At 58.2% G+C, this 12,060-nt stretch overlaps 1 protein-coding gene across 1 annotated transcript in view; it reads right to left on the bottom strand.

The window, feature by feature from the left end:
• Nucleotides 1–12,060, bottom strand: part of DNAH1 (dynein axonemal heavy chain 1) — an 83,217-nt gene that overhangs the window by 37,180 nt on the left and 33,977 nt on the right. The window contains exons 17-32 of the mRNA XM_065540678.2: nucleotides 11,152–11,293; nucleotides 10,544–10,699; nucleotides 9,950–10,148; nucleotides 9,618–9,871; nucleotides 8,206–8,418; nucleotides 6,479–6,643; nucleotides 5,675–5,796; nucleotides 5,406–5,511; nucleotides 4,671–4,850; nucleotides 4,021–4,161; nucleotides 3,322–3,485; nucleotides 2,977–3,090; nucleotides 2,058–2,246; nucleotides 1,644–1,749; nucleotides 905–1,018; nucleotides 256–405 (exon numbers count right to left, since the gene is read on the bottom strand). Of these exons, the coding sequence (XP_065396750.1) occupies nucleotides 256–405; nucleotides 905–1,018; nucleotides 1,644–1,749; nucleotides 2,058–2,246; nucleotides 2,977–3,090; nucleotides 3,322–3,485; nucleotides 4,021–4,161; nucleotides 4,671–4,850; nucleotides 5,406–5,511; nucleotides 5,675–5,796; nucleotides 6,479–6,643; nucleotides 8,206–8,418; nucleotides 9,618–9,871; nucleotides 9,950–10,148; nucleotides 10,544–10,699; nucleotides 11,152–11,293 (2,515 nt within the window). The remainder of the gene's footprint in view (nucleotides 1–255; nucleotides 406–904; nucleotides 1,019–1,643; nucleotides 1,750–2,057; nucleotides 2,247–2,976; nucleotides 3,091–3,321; nucleotides 3,486–4,020; nucleotides 4,162–4,670; nucleotides 4,851–5,405; nucleotides 5,512–5,674; nucleotides 5,797–6,478; nucleotides 6,644–8,205; nucleotides 8,419–9,617; nucleotides 9,872–9,949; nucleotides 10,149–10,543; nucleotides 10,700–11,151; nucleotides 11,294–12,060) is intronic.

Here is a 12,060-nt window from a genome sequence, read left to right as displayed (position 1 = left end):
CATCTGTTCCTGGCTCCTGCTCCAGCGCTGCTGTGTACTGCATGAGCCTGGCCAGACCTTTAGCTACCTAGGACCTCAATGTCCTCAACTGACAAATGGGCATGTAACTCCTATCTCCAAGGATTGCTGGGAGAAGCCCACAAGGTAATGCTTGTAAAGCACCGGGCATAGAGCCTGGCCCTCAGCAGATGCCCTGGAGGCTGGGAGCAGGCAGAAGTTCTCAGACCCTGGAACCCCATCAGGGCAGGACCGCACCTGGGAGCTGAGCTGCTCAGAAGACAGCTTGAAGGTGGTTGTGATCTTCTTAGCCAGCACACTGGCCTCATTAAAACCAAAGGAATAGAGGGAGATCTCAGCGATCATGGCGTAATCTGGAACCATCATGGCCACGGGTCGGAAGAGCGCCTGGGGCACACGGTGCACATGTGAATAGCAGACAGAGCTCACTCCCAGAGCACCCTCAGCTTCACCCGGCCCTCCTCCCCAACACACTGGGACTCTCTGCTGCACCAAGCCTGCCACAGCTGAGGCTTCCACTCCCCTGAGGCTGGCAGCTCTGCCATTAGAGTGGATCCTTTGTGTTGATCCAAACCTGCCCCCACATGACTCCCAGGAGATGCCCCTCTTGGCTCCTGCTTTCCTATTTCTCCTGAAGGCCCAGGGTGAACGGTCTCATAAGATTCCCCCTCCACACCACATCCCTAGGCAGCCTGACTTCTCCCATGAGAAGCACCCTGAGAACAAGTTTGAGGCCCTGAGGCCTCCCCTCCATGGCTAGGGGACTGCCACAGGGAATCACAGTCCCTGGAGTCCAAGCAATTGTGTCCTTGCATAAGTGACTTAGCCTCTCTGAACTCAGGCCAGAGCTCTGGTGCTTCCTGGGCCACTCTGGGCCTGCACTTGCCTTCAGATTGTCAGGCAGCTCCGTGCGGCCAGCGTAGCCTGGGTTCATGGTGATAAACACCGCGCAGGATGGCACCAGTGGGATCTCCACACCCTCAAACATGAAGCGTTCCACCTGCAGCAGGGAGAGGCTGACTTGCCTGGGACTAGGGTGCCCAGCCTTGTCCCCTCCTCTGAGTGGGCCCCTTGTCCCCTGGTGATGCCCCTGTCCTGGCTGTAGCTGGTAGGCCAGGCCTGGACCCCTGACCATGGGTTGGACCCTGTCTCAGGATCTGGCCTGAAACCTCAGGCCCCAGTGGCTGGCTGCCCATGGCCTCCCAACTCCTGGCTTCAGGCCCTTGGAGGTCTCCACATCTCCTGCTTCCCACTCACTCCACCCTCAATTCCCCAGCCCCAAGCAAGCTTAGCCTGACTAGGGGAGTTGAGGAGGAGGTAACTGCCAGCCTCTCAGCTCTTGTCTCCAGAACAAGGTTCCTGGCTGCCCTGTACGTGGCTAGAGAGAGGACTAATGCCTGGGGCTTTCCATAAAGGTCAGGATGTAACGAGGAGGGGACTCCTTCATCCCCCGCAGCTTGGCCTGGGAGCTGCCCACAGACTGGGGTGAGGGTGTGCCCCCTGGGACAAGAGAGGCTGGACCCAGGGGGGACCCTAGCGCCTGGTTTCTCAGCCTGCAATGGGGAGCAGTATGGTGGCACGAGTGTGGCAGATCCAAGGGAGTAGAGCGGCGCCCCCAGGCTTACCCGCTGCTGCTGCGCCTTCTGGATGGTGGTGATCTGCTGCGCCACCACAGACAGCACCTCAATGTCGATGCGATTGAACTCGTCGAAGCAGGCCCAGGCCCCGGCACTGAGTGAGGCCAGAACATCGGATGGGGCACATGTGTTCAGAGCCCAACCTGGGCACCTCCCTCTGAGGGCCCCCTCCAACTCCACTCAGGAGGAAGCCCTCAGGGATAATCTCCATCAGCTCAGTCTTCAACCCACTGCCACTCCCCACCCCACTGCCCCCGGGACCAAGCCCTGATGCCTATTAACCCCTTCTGTCCCCTCCACCATCCTTTGAGGCCCCTCTCAGGCAATGTCCTCACCTAGCCCTCCCCAAGGAGAGTTTGGCTGTTCTACCCCATCCTGTGCCACCCTCAGGCCCAGCCTCACCTGGCCAGCCCCTTGAAGAACTTGCCCATGGCCATGAAGTCAAGCTGGTCAGAGCAGTTGAACACAACGGTCTGTATGGCCAAGGCCTTGCCCAGGTCTTTGGTGGTCTCAGTTTTGCCTGTGCCAGCCGGGCCAGCTGGGGCACCCCCAAACTTGAGGTGCAGGGCCCCGGTCAGTGTCAGGTAGCACCTGCAGGAGAGCGAGGAGGTGGGCTCGGGCTGCACATAGCCTAGACACTCCCCCTTTCCTTGGAATTTCCTGTGGGCTGGGGCCTCTAGCCCCGTTCCCCTCTGGGGGGCCTGGGTGTGCCCAGCCCGGCTCCAGGGTCAGGACTGGGGCCTGTGGACACCTGCCCAGCGTGTTCCTTGTCCCACTTCACTGCCCTGCCCAACTTTGCCCAGGGACCCCTGGGGATGGCCAACATGTGGCCACACTTGACTTCCCTCACTCAAAACACAGCTTGAAAATCCAGCTGGTGCTAGACACAGGCAGCAAGATGACGTGACTGACTGAGGTAGGAGAGAACTATTAGAAAAGGGCTCACCCATGATGTCTCTCAGCTCAGTTCCTCTGGCACATTAAAGGAGGAATTGACGGATAAAAACAGGAAAGTGCATACCCATTAGATGCTCACTGAGTGCCACACGTGTGCTGAGAGCTCTACATGTATCAGCTCATGAAGTTCTCATTACCACCCTGAGGAGGCCTCAGAGGAAACTCAGGCACAGAGGGGTCAAGTCACCTGCCCGAAGTCATTCTGCTTGTGACGGGCAGAACTGAGATCTGAGCCCAAAGCCCTTGGTTTTAACCCTGCTCTGCTCTGATGGACTAGATCACCCCAGAGTGGCCATGGTCCCTGGACTCCTGGGCCAGAGAGAACTGGAGGGAGGGTGGGAAGGAGCAAGAAGGGAACGCTCACCTGTCGGTGAGGGGCGTGATCACCAGCCTCCCACTGTTGCCCAGGTACTCGTAGCCATAGATGAACTCAGCATTCACAGCACGGATATACAGGTCATTATTTGTCCAGTAGTACCTGGTGGTGGAGGGAGATGGGGGCCTGGCTATGGGGCTGTGGGCCACTGGGCAGGATATATAGTCAAGGAGAGAGGGTTCTTTTTGGGACTGAGGGCATCAAGGCACACATGCCCAGCTTGTCCCAGAGCCTCGAGGACAGGGACCAGCTTATTGCTAACTGACTTTCCTCTTTTCCCCTGCCCCTTCCTGGCAGCTGCTCTGGCCCTGGGGGCGCCCCCCACATCCTCACCTCAGCTGTGAGATCCACTCGAAGTCATTCACGCTGACCACATTCTCCTGGATTAGCTTGCTCACCACATCCTTGGCGTGGACCTCAATGACGATTAGTGCTGACAGCACTGCCCGCTGCATACGGGACAGCTTCCCTCGCACCAGGGCCACCAGATCACTGAGCTGCAGGAGTGGGGGGCACTGTCAAAATCAGGGTACCACGAGGAGGCTCACCCTCCCCTTTCATAGAGGGTGGGCTTCCACCACGAACGGTCCCTTTATCCCGGGGGGCTCTGATGGTCTGAGTTGGGAGGGAAGCAGGGACCAGGCTGGGGGAAGAAGGAAGTAGAATGGAGACACATGCCTGGTGTCTGCCTCCCTGCAGCATGTGGTGCTGTCTGAGCCCTCAATGCCGGGAGGGGGAGCCTGGCAAGGTGCCTGAGCACAGGGCAAGGGGTACCTGCGGTACTGTGCAGGAGGGACCAGGCGCATGGCTCCCTCACTGACCCTTGGGGAGGCGGCATCGCCTCAGGCCCATCCTTCCTGTGGGTGGCTGGTTGTAAGACACTTCAAGGGTGTCTGACCTCTCCTTTAGACCCAACCCTGGGCCTCTTCCAGGCTCAATATAGGAAAAAGCTCCTGGACTGGACTGGGACTGGGCCCTCCTGTGCCATGTTGGGGGTGGAGGGGGACAGACAGGGGTCCTCTTGACTCCAACCTGCTGGCAGAGCTGGGGGAACAGCCGGCTTCTGAGGTCGCTGGCCTCCAGAGCCTCTGCCACCTCCATGGTCCAGTAGGTCTGGCACCCAGCGATGGTCACCTGGCCAGGCCAGTTCAGAACCCACTGGGTCCTGAGCATCTGGGAAGACAACATGGGCAGGCTGACCTGGACAGCTGCAGCCCCAATCCCGTTCTCTCTTCTTCCTCTGAATGCTGTCTATGCTCTGGCCTTTCAGACTTGACTCCAGTTGTTGATGCCACCAGTCCCTCTAGAGCAGGGAAGCCCTTATGCTCTGGGCTTCTCGGGGTGGCAGAGATATCTCTGAACTGGCTCTGCAGGCTGGGGAGTCACCTAGAGCCCAGCTGCAGGTCACGGTCATAGGGCTGAGAGAAAGACTACAGGAGAGGGCCCAGCCTGGAGCCTGGCACCCAGTGAGTGCTGGGAACGGAATAGCCGTCCCGATGATCATTAGGAGTGAGTCTCACTTTATGGAGTGTGTACAGAAAGGAAAGACTTCAGAGTCCCTCCTGAGCCCCCAGGGCCCTCATGGCTGCAGCCTGAGGACGAGGCCGGCTGGAGCAGGAGAGCACTGAGAGGAAACAGAGGGGCGCAGGGGCGGAAGACTGTATGGGCTGCGGGAGGCTCACCGTGGGGTAGGCCCTGATGGCCCTCTCAATGATGTCGTGCACACTGGCCTTCATGCTGCGCTCTACCTCCTGCAGCCAGTCCTCCACGTTGCTAGAGGGGTAGATGGAGAAGGACAACTGCACCTCCTCCCCCTCGGCCGAGTACATGTGCGTGATCTCCAGGTCCTCCTGGAACAGCAGCTGCGAGCAGTGGGGGAGCAGAAGTGGGGTCACCTCTGGTATGCCCAGATGCCCTGGCCACCACAGCCCCAGCGCTGAACCTGCCCGGTGCCCTCCACCTCAGGAAGAGAGCCCTGACTTCGTGTCCCCCCGCGAGTCTATCTTGGCTGGGCCTTCCCAGGCTGGATGGCCTGCCTTCTCCCCAGCAGTGTTCAGGCCCCAGCCCAGGCCTGGCATGAAGCAGGCTTTGGGGAAGGAGGCTGACTGCCCTGCATGTCCCCAGCCTCCCAAATAGATAAGGGAAGACAAAGCAGGTCACAGGCCTCTGGCCTCATGGGTTTTGCAGTGTGCTGGGGAGACAGGGAGCCCCTGGTGAGTTGAAAATCCAGGGCTCCCAGCCCTGAACTGGAGATTCTGCAGTTAACCTTCCTCCCACAGGCCCCGGGGGTGTCTCCAAAGACCAGGAATGTCATTTGCCACGTTTCCTGCTAAAAGGGCTCATCACAAAAGGAGAGAGGTTCTCCCTGGGAAGATGCCCCATGCTCCTGGCCCTGAGCCCCGGGCCCTGCTGCCCACCCGGGCGATGTTCTCGAAGCACTTGCGCAGGTGTGGCTGGACGGCCGTGGGGTCCTTCGTCTGTGACAAGATCTCTAGTAGTTCGTCATCTGACAGGAAGTAGAATCTGCCAGGGGAACAGGGGTGAGGAATCGGGTCGTGCAGGCTCCCTGGGCCCCAGCTGCCCCAGCACTACGGACATCCCCACACCCTAGCCTGAGCAGGGCCCTGGACGCCTCAGCCTCATGGGCAGGCAGTGGTGGAGTGGGCATGGGCCAAGTGGCGCCCACCTGGGGAAGGCACTCCGCTTGGTCTCCAGATACTCGCTGAGGCCCTTCTGCACCAGGTCCAGAATCTTGTTGCAGTCCCGCAGGCTGTCCAGCATCCTCAGGTCGGAACACACATTGATCACCTGCAGGACCCAGGCCATGCACAGAAACGGGCAGTGAGCATGGTCCAGGTAGCAAGGCAGGCTCGTCCCAGAGCACCCTCACCAGCCAGAGCTCCTCAGCAGGGACTGGTGAGGAAGATGCAGAAAAATTCTGCCTGAGCCAGTGGCTGCATCCATCAGCCCCACAGAAAAAATTCTATGGTCAAACAAGTTAGAGTTAAACAAAGCTAAAGAGTTTGCTTTGCTGCAGGACTTGTCAGGGCTTCTAAAATGCTAATATGGGCCGGGCACGGTGGCTTACGCCTGTAATCCCAGCGCTTTGGGAGGCTGAGGCGGGTGGATTACCTGAGGTCAGGAGTTCGAGACCAGCCTGACCAACATGGTGAAATCCCGACTCTACTAAAAAAAAAAAAAAAAAAAATCAGCTGGGCGTGGTGGCACATGCCTGTAGTCCCAGCTACTCGGGAGGCTGAGGCAGGAGAATGGCGTGAACCCGGGAGGCGGAGCTTGCAGTGAGCCGAGATTGTGCCACTGCACTCCAGCCTGGATGACAGAGCGAGACTCTGTCTAAAAAAAAAAAAAGACCAAATCCTCAGTAAGCCAGCTACCAGCTTTTTCTGTGTAGGGAGGGAAGAGACTAGGAAGCTACGTGACCAGGGCCCTTGGGCATCCCAGCTGCCCCTCCCACCCCCGTTGAGCTTGCCTCCCGGTTCTCATAGGCATTCTTCATGATCTTCTTCCAGATCCGCTCCATGGTCTGGTAGCGCTTGCTCTCCACAGGCAGCTGCCGGTTGATGTCCTCAGAGCTAAAGATGGGCTCCAGGTAGAGCCAGGACCGCTGACAGTTCAGCCACTCCTCCAGAACCTCCTGGGGAGGGGAGGGGCAGGGAGGGGTGTGATATGGACTGTCAGGGTCCAAGCTGGGGTTTGTCCCAATGACTGAGACATTTCACCCCACCAGCATGTTGGGCAGAGCACTGGACACCAGAGCCAGTGTCTACAGGGAGATTTCTAGATGGTGCTGTCATCTGTGATACTCCAGGGAACAAAGAGGATACAGGGATGCCTGCCCTCCAGAGAAGTCCCACATCCCCACAAGACACCCAAGCCTCCAAAGGAGCTGGGGGAGCTGCTCTTCCGAAGGAAGGAACACACCCACGCCAGCAAAGCCTGCAGTGATAGGAAAGACTTGGAGCCTGGGAGACAAACCAGCCTCCTTCCTGGAAGGACTTCTGGGTCCATGACCCCAGGATTCTCTGAGATCCAATGGGTCTTGAGTGTGAGAGTCCTAAAATACTCTCTGAAACATGAGTCCAAGGGTGAGACATCTTCAAAATGAGCCATTTTCCCCTTCTGCCTCCAAAATCCCAATTCAGGATGTATCTCTTGTCTTCTCGCATCAGCGCAAACTCACACACTCATCCATTTCTTCCTCATGGGATGGGGGTCACAGTCAGCAGTGTCAGCACTGTGCCAGGCCCTGGTGGGCACTAGGGGAAATAGAATGGAACGTGGCCTGGTCCCTTCCCTCGAGGGGCCTACAGCCCACTAGGGAGCCAGTTCTGCCTCTGAATCATGGACCCAGCATGTGTAGTGGACTCCGTAAGAGGCACTGACAATGGCCTCGGTGGGAACCCCTTGAAGGAGGGTGAGGGAGATTTGGCAAGGCTGCTTGGTGCTGGGCCTTGGAGGAGATGGAAGGCGGGCATCGAACTCCAGGTTGAGTGGACAGCGTGAGCAGAGGGAGACCTGGGACAGTGCTGACCAGCTCAGGCCTCTCTGGGTGGTCCAGGCACACAGAGGAGCCCTCCTCACTTGCTTCTGGCCTTCACCGGAGGTCTCTGAACAGCTCCCAGGGAGGCCGGGGGAAAGGATATCACAGTCACACCTGCAGGCTGGCCCTGGGACTGCCCTCCAGGGCTCTGTGGGCAGCCCTTGCCTCTGGCCTTGAGAGCCCAAGACAAGCACAGTCCCTGGTGGCCCAGTCCCTGGTGGCCCAGTCCCCTCAACCAAGGTAGCTCCAAATGAGACGAGAATGGAAGCTCAGGACAGGGTCGGAAAGGGTACTGAGGTGCTCTGGGGCCTTGTGATATCTGGCCCAGAAAGTGTCAGTACTGGAGATCCTGGTTGTACCAAGCTCAGGCAGCCCTGGGGAGGCCGGCTGGCAGTTCTCAGGCCCATCCTCAGCCACATTTTGGGACCGAAATACTGCCCCTACACACCCTTATCTGCCTCATTCAGTAGCTGAACCTCATGGATGGAGAGCCCATCCTAGTTGCCCCCCTCTGAATGCACTGGGGCGGGGTCTGCCAAAGAGCCCGGGCTGTGTGAATAGGGGCAAGGCACTGCGACGCTTTGAACCCCACCCGGAGACCATCAGTGACACCTGTGGGCCGGGCTCTCTGAATTGGGGGAGCAATAAGGGCCGACCTGGGTCAGCTTCAGTTTGTTCTCCCAGGAGTTGATGCGCTGCTCAAAGGGCTTCTTGTAGGGTGAAAATGACATGCTCTGGGTCATGACAATGTGGTCGTCCAGCAGCTGCGAGGCCTCGTCCGGGCTCTTCAGGATGTAGGTGTCTGTCGCCTTGTAGGGCAGTACATTGAACAGGATGGTCGACCACTCCTTCTCCATCTTGTCCAGTGCCTGGGGTGGGGGACAAGCCAGGCTGAGTTCCGGGAGGAGCTGGTCCTGATGCTGTCTGACCAGCCCTGCCCAGGGAAGCAGCAGACAGTACCTGGCCATGACCTCCACATGGCCCCTCTGGCAAATACTCTCGGCTTGTTTGGCAACAAGTCCCATGTGAGACCTTGTCTGAATGCAGGGCCAATTCACTCTTTTTTTTTTTTTTTTTTTTTCTGAGGTGGAGTCTTGCTCTGTTACCTAGGCTGGAGTGCAGTGGCACAATCTTGGTTCACAGCAACCTTTGCCTCCCAGATTCAAGCAATTCTCCTGCCTCAGCCTCCCGAGTAGCTGGGATTACAGGCGTGCGCCACCATGCCCAGATAGTTTTTGGGTTTTTATTAGAGACGGAGTTTCACTATGTTAGCCAGGCTGGTCTCAAACTCCTGACCTCAAGTGATCCACCGCCTTGGCCTCCCAAAGTGCTGGGATTATAGGCATGAGCCACTGTGTTCAGCCCATTTCACTCTTACACATGTGCTGCATGTGGTTGTACATACATGTTGGGAGGCAGCTAAGATTAGCAGGAGTGTGGGCGTTGGTCTCACCTCCGGCATTTACTGTGTCACCCTGGCCAGTTGCTGAACTTTTCTGAGCCTTAATTGATGTATATTTGTTTTGTTTTGTTTTGTTTTGAGACAGGGTCTCAGTCTGTCTCCCTGGCTGGAGTGCAGTGGCATAATCACTGCTCACTGCAGCCTTGGCCTCCCAAGAAGCTGGGACCACAAGTATGTGCCACCATGCCTGGCTAATATCTTAATTTTCTGTAGAGATGGGGGTCTCCCTATGTGCCTAGGCTGGTCTCAAACTCCTGGGCTCAAGTGATCCTTCCTCCTCAGCCTCCCAAAGTGTTGGGATTTACAAGCATGTGTCACTGCACCCGGCCTGACTCAATCTGTTAAATTGAGGCTAATGCTATCAGCTCCTTCCCGGGGCTCTTGAGAGGAGTAACTGAAGAATAATAGCAATGGTGGACACTGTCAAGAACTCTATGTGCATTATTAACTCACTTAATAGAATGCATCTCAATCCCTGGGCCTCATGGCCCCAGGGATGGGGCTTATTACTGTCATCCTCCCAAGTGGCTGTGGTTGCCAGAGCAGGAGGCCAGGCTGTCTGGCAGGGCCTGGCTGGGGTGGTTGGGCCCACTGGTGGCTGCCCACCTGCTCGATGGCGTACTCCTTGCCAGCCACCTCGGCCACCTTGCTGATGCTCTCGATATGGTCCTGCAGGTTCATCTCGAGGCAGCGAGCAAAGGTCAGGTTGGCCTTGGGCCTGACGTTGATGTTGATCTGGTTGGACAGTGTCTCCCAGTGCCGGTTCCGCATGCCAGGGTTGCGCAGTCCCTGGATCAGCGGGATGTATGGTTTGAACTCCTCGATGCGGGCCCGGATGTCCAAAGCCACTTCCTGGCAGGCTGCCGGGTAGGACAGAAAGGCATAAGAGGCAGGCGGCAGAGGCAGGGAGGAGGAGATCAGCCGGCTTGTCTCCCTACCTGGCATGTCCTTGAACTGCTTCACGCACTTGTGCATGGTCTTGAAGGCTTCAACCACGTTCTTCTCCAGCTGCTCGGCATCAATGGCAGAGAGGGGGTCATTCATCCAGCTCTCCGACCAGCGCAGCCAGTCAGAGGCTGTGGTCCAAAGGTCCAGGTAGGGCTGGAACTCCTTCACCATCCTGGAGAGCTTGTCATACTGCAGGGACAGGAGGGCAGGGATGGGGCTGTCCTGGGACACTCCCCAGTCTCTCTCCATGCTGCCCCTTCTTGGGCCAGGTCCTCTCCCTCTCCCTTACTCCTGGCTGCTGTCCCTGACCCTGCCGCCACACACCTGGGCCTGGTCTCCCTTCTTCTCTTCCCACCCGAGATCTGGGCTCTGAGCTGTTGCACCAGGCCTGGGCTGACCCTCAGGCCTACTGCCTGGTACCAGGGGCCTCCTCAACCTGAGGGCCAGGGTTGGGCTATCTCCACTCTGCAGCCTGCTGGGTCCTGCCCCCAAATGCCAGAGCCCTGCCCCCTGGCAGCTGCATCTACATGAGATGCTTCCTCAAGCCTGGGAGGATGGGGGAAGGGTGCCTGCAGGAGGCCTACATTGGTGATGGGCAAGCCGAAGATGCGCTCGCGGTTGTTGTAGAGCATGGCCAGCTGCTGGCAGTCCTTCAGCTGCTTCTTAACGCGCCGCACCTCGTTGGCGATCTCGTGTGCTCGCGAAATCTCCACGTGGATGGAAAAGCCAGCTACCACCAGCTGCAGGCCAAGGAGCAATGAATGGGTCAGATGCCCCTGCAGCCCTACTTGTGTCCACGCCTTCCCATGCAAACCCAGGGAACCAGACGTCCCAGGACATCCACTCCTCTCAGTTCTAAGGAGGTTGTTCTCCTGGAGTGAGCAGGTTCCTCACAGAAAGGCCAGGGGAGACCCAGTGCCCTGACACTGTGCCCACTGCCCAGTGGGCTGCCAAGGACACAACAGAAGAGCTGAGAGCTTTACTACTCTGAATCTTTCTGGAGCTTGCTGCCTAGGCATCTCTTTGGCCTTTGGGTTCATTCTTTCAGCCATTTATTCATTCATCCATCTGCTCGCCCATCACATGTTGACTCAGCACCTCCTGAATGCAAGAAGTGAGGCCAGGCCCTGGAGAACTGTGTGTGCGTGTGGTGGGGGGTGTGTCCAGCACCAAGCCTGCAGCTGTGCCCCACCTGCAGCCCTTCCAGCTTCTCTTGGAAGTTGTTCTGATCCATGATCTGGATTTTGCGGAACTTCTCCTCATCCTCCACATGCTGCTGCTGCACCAGCTCTATCTGCCCAAGGATCTTAGAAGGCCAGTTGCTGGCAATCCATCTGGCCGGGATGGGGGTGGGGATTGGGAGAAATATCGCGGCTGAAGTGGTGGAGTGGCAAGGCCAGGCAGGGGCATCCCACCAGGCACCCAGGCAGCCAGAGAGAAGGGGGATCAGGGGAAATCCAGGCAGCTATGGAGGCCCCTTGGGGCCGGACAGCTGGGAAGTGCAGGTGAGCTGGGAGGCACTACTGCCACCATCAGGGAGGCTGCCCTGCCCACTGGGAGCTGCAGTCTGCATCCAGTGAGATGCAGACCCAAGGTGCCCAGTGCAGTGATGGGAACCAAGGGGAAGTGAGAGGAGTGAGGCTGAGTTCCCCTCTTAAGCCTCAAGGGCCAGAGGGGCCTTTTCTCAGAGGAGGCAAAGCCACAGTTTCTAGCCAGGGCCCTCAGGCCAGCTGCCTTCAGGTCAGACCAACTCCCTTTGCCCAGCTGACATAGGGGATCTGTGGGATGTGGGGATTCCATCTGCAGCCGGCCTAGGGATGCTGACCCTGGGGGAGCTCCCCCTGAGCATCCGGGTGCCCTGTCTGCCAGTGTCTCCCTCTCCTGGGCAGGGCCCTGACGGTCCTGACTCCCCCAACACCTGTGAGGCAGCAATGGGTGTGGGGTCTCTGGCGGCCTCAGTATGGCTTGGTTGGAAAAGGGCACCTAAGGCTGTTTCCCACAAGGCTTTTGATTTGGGTGGGGACAAATGCCCCTCTCCAGGGATTGCCCACCAGGCTGAGCTTTGCCTCTCTCGGTGCTCCCAAGAACCCCAAAGGGCACC

This window comes from Macaca fascicularis, chromosome 2, assembly GCF_037993035.2.
Source record: "Macaca fascicularis isolate 582-1 chromosome 2, T2T-MFA8v1.1".
Classification (NCBI taxonomy): Eukaryota; Metazoa; Chordata; class Mammalia; order Primates; family Cercopithecidae; genus Macaca; species Macaca fascicularis.
Note: the sequence above shows the minus strand (reverse complement) of the source record. Positions and strands in the feature narration are given on the sequence as shown.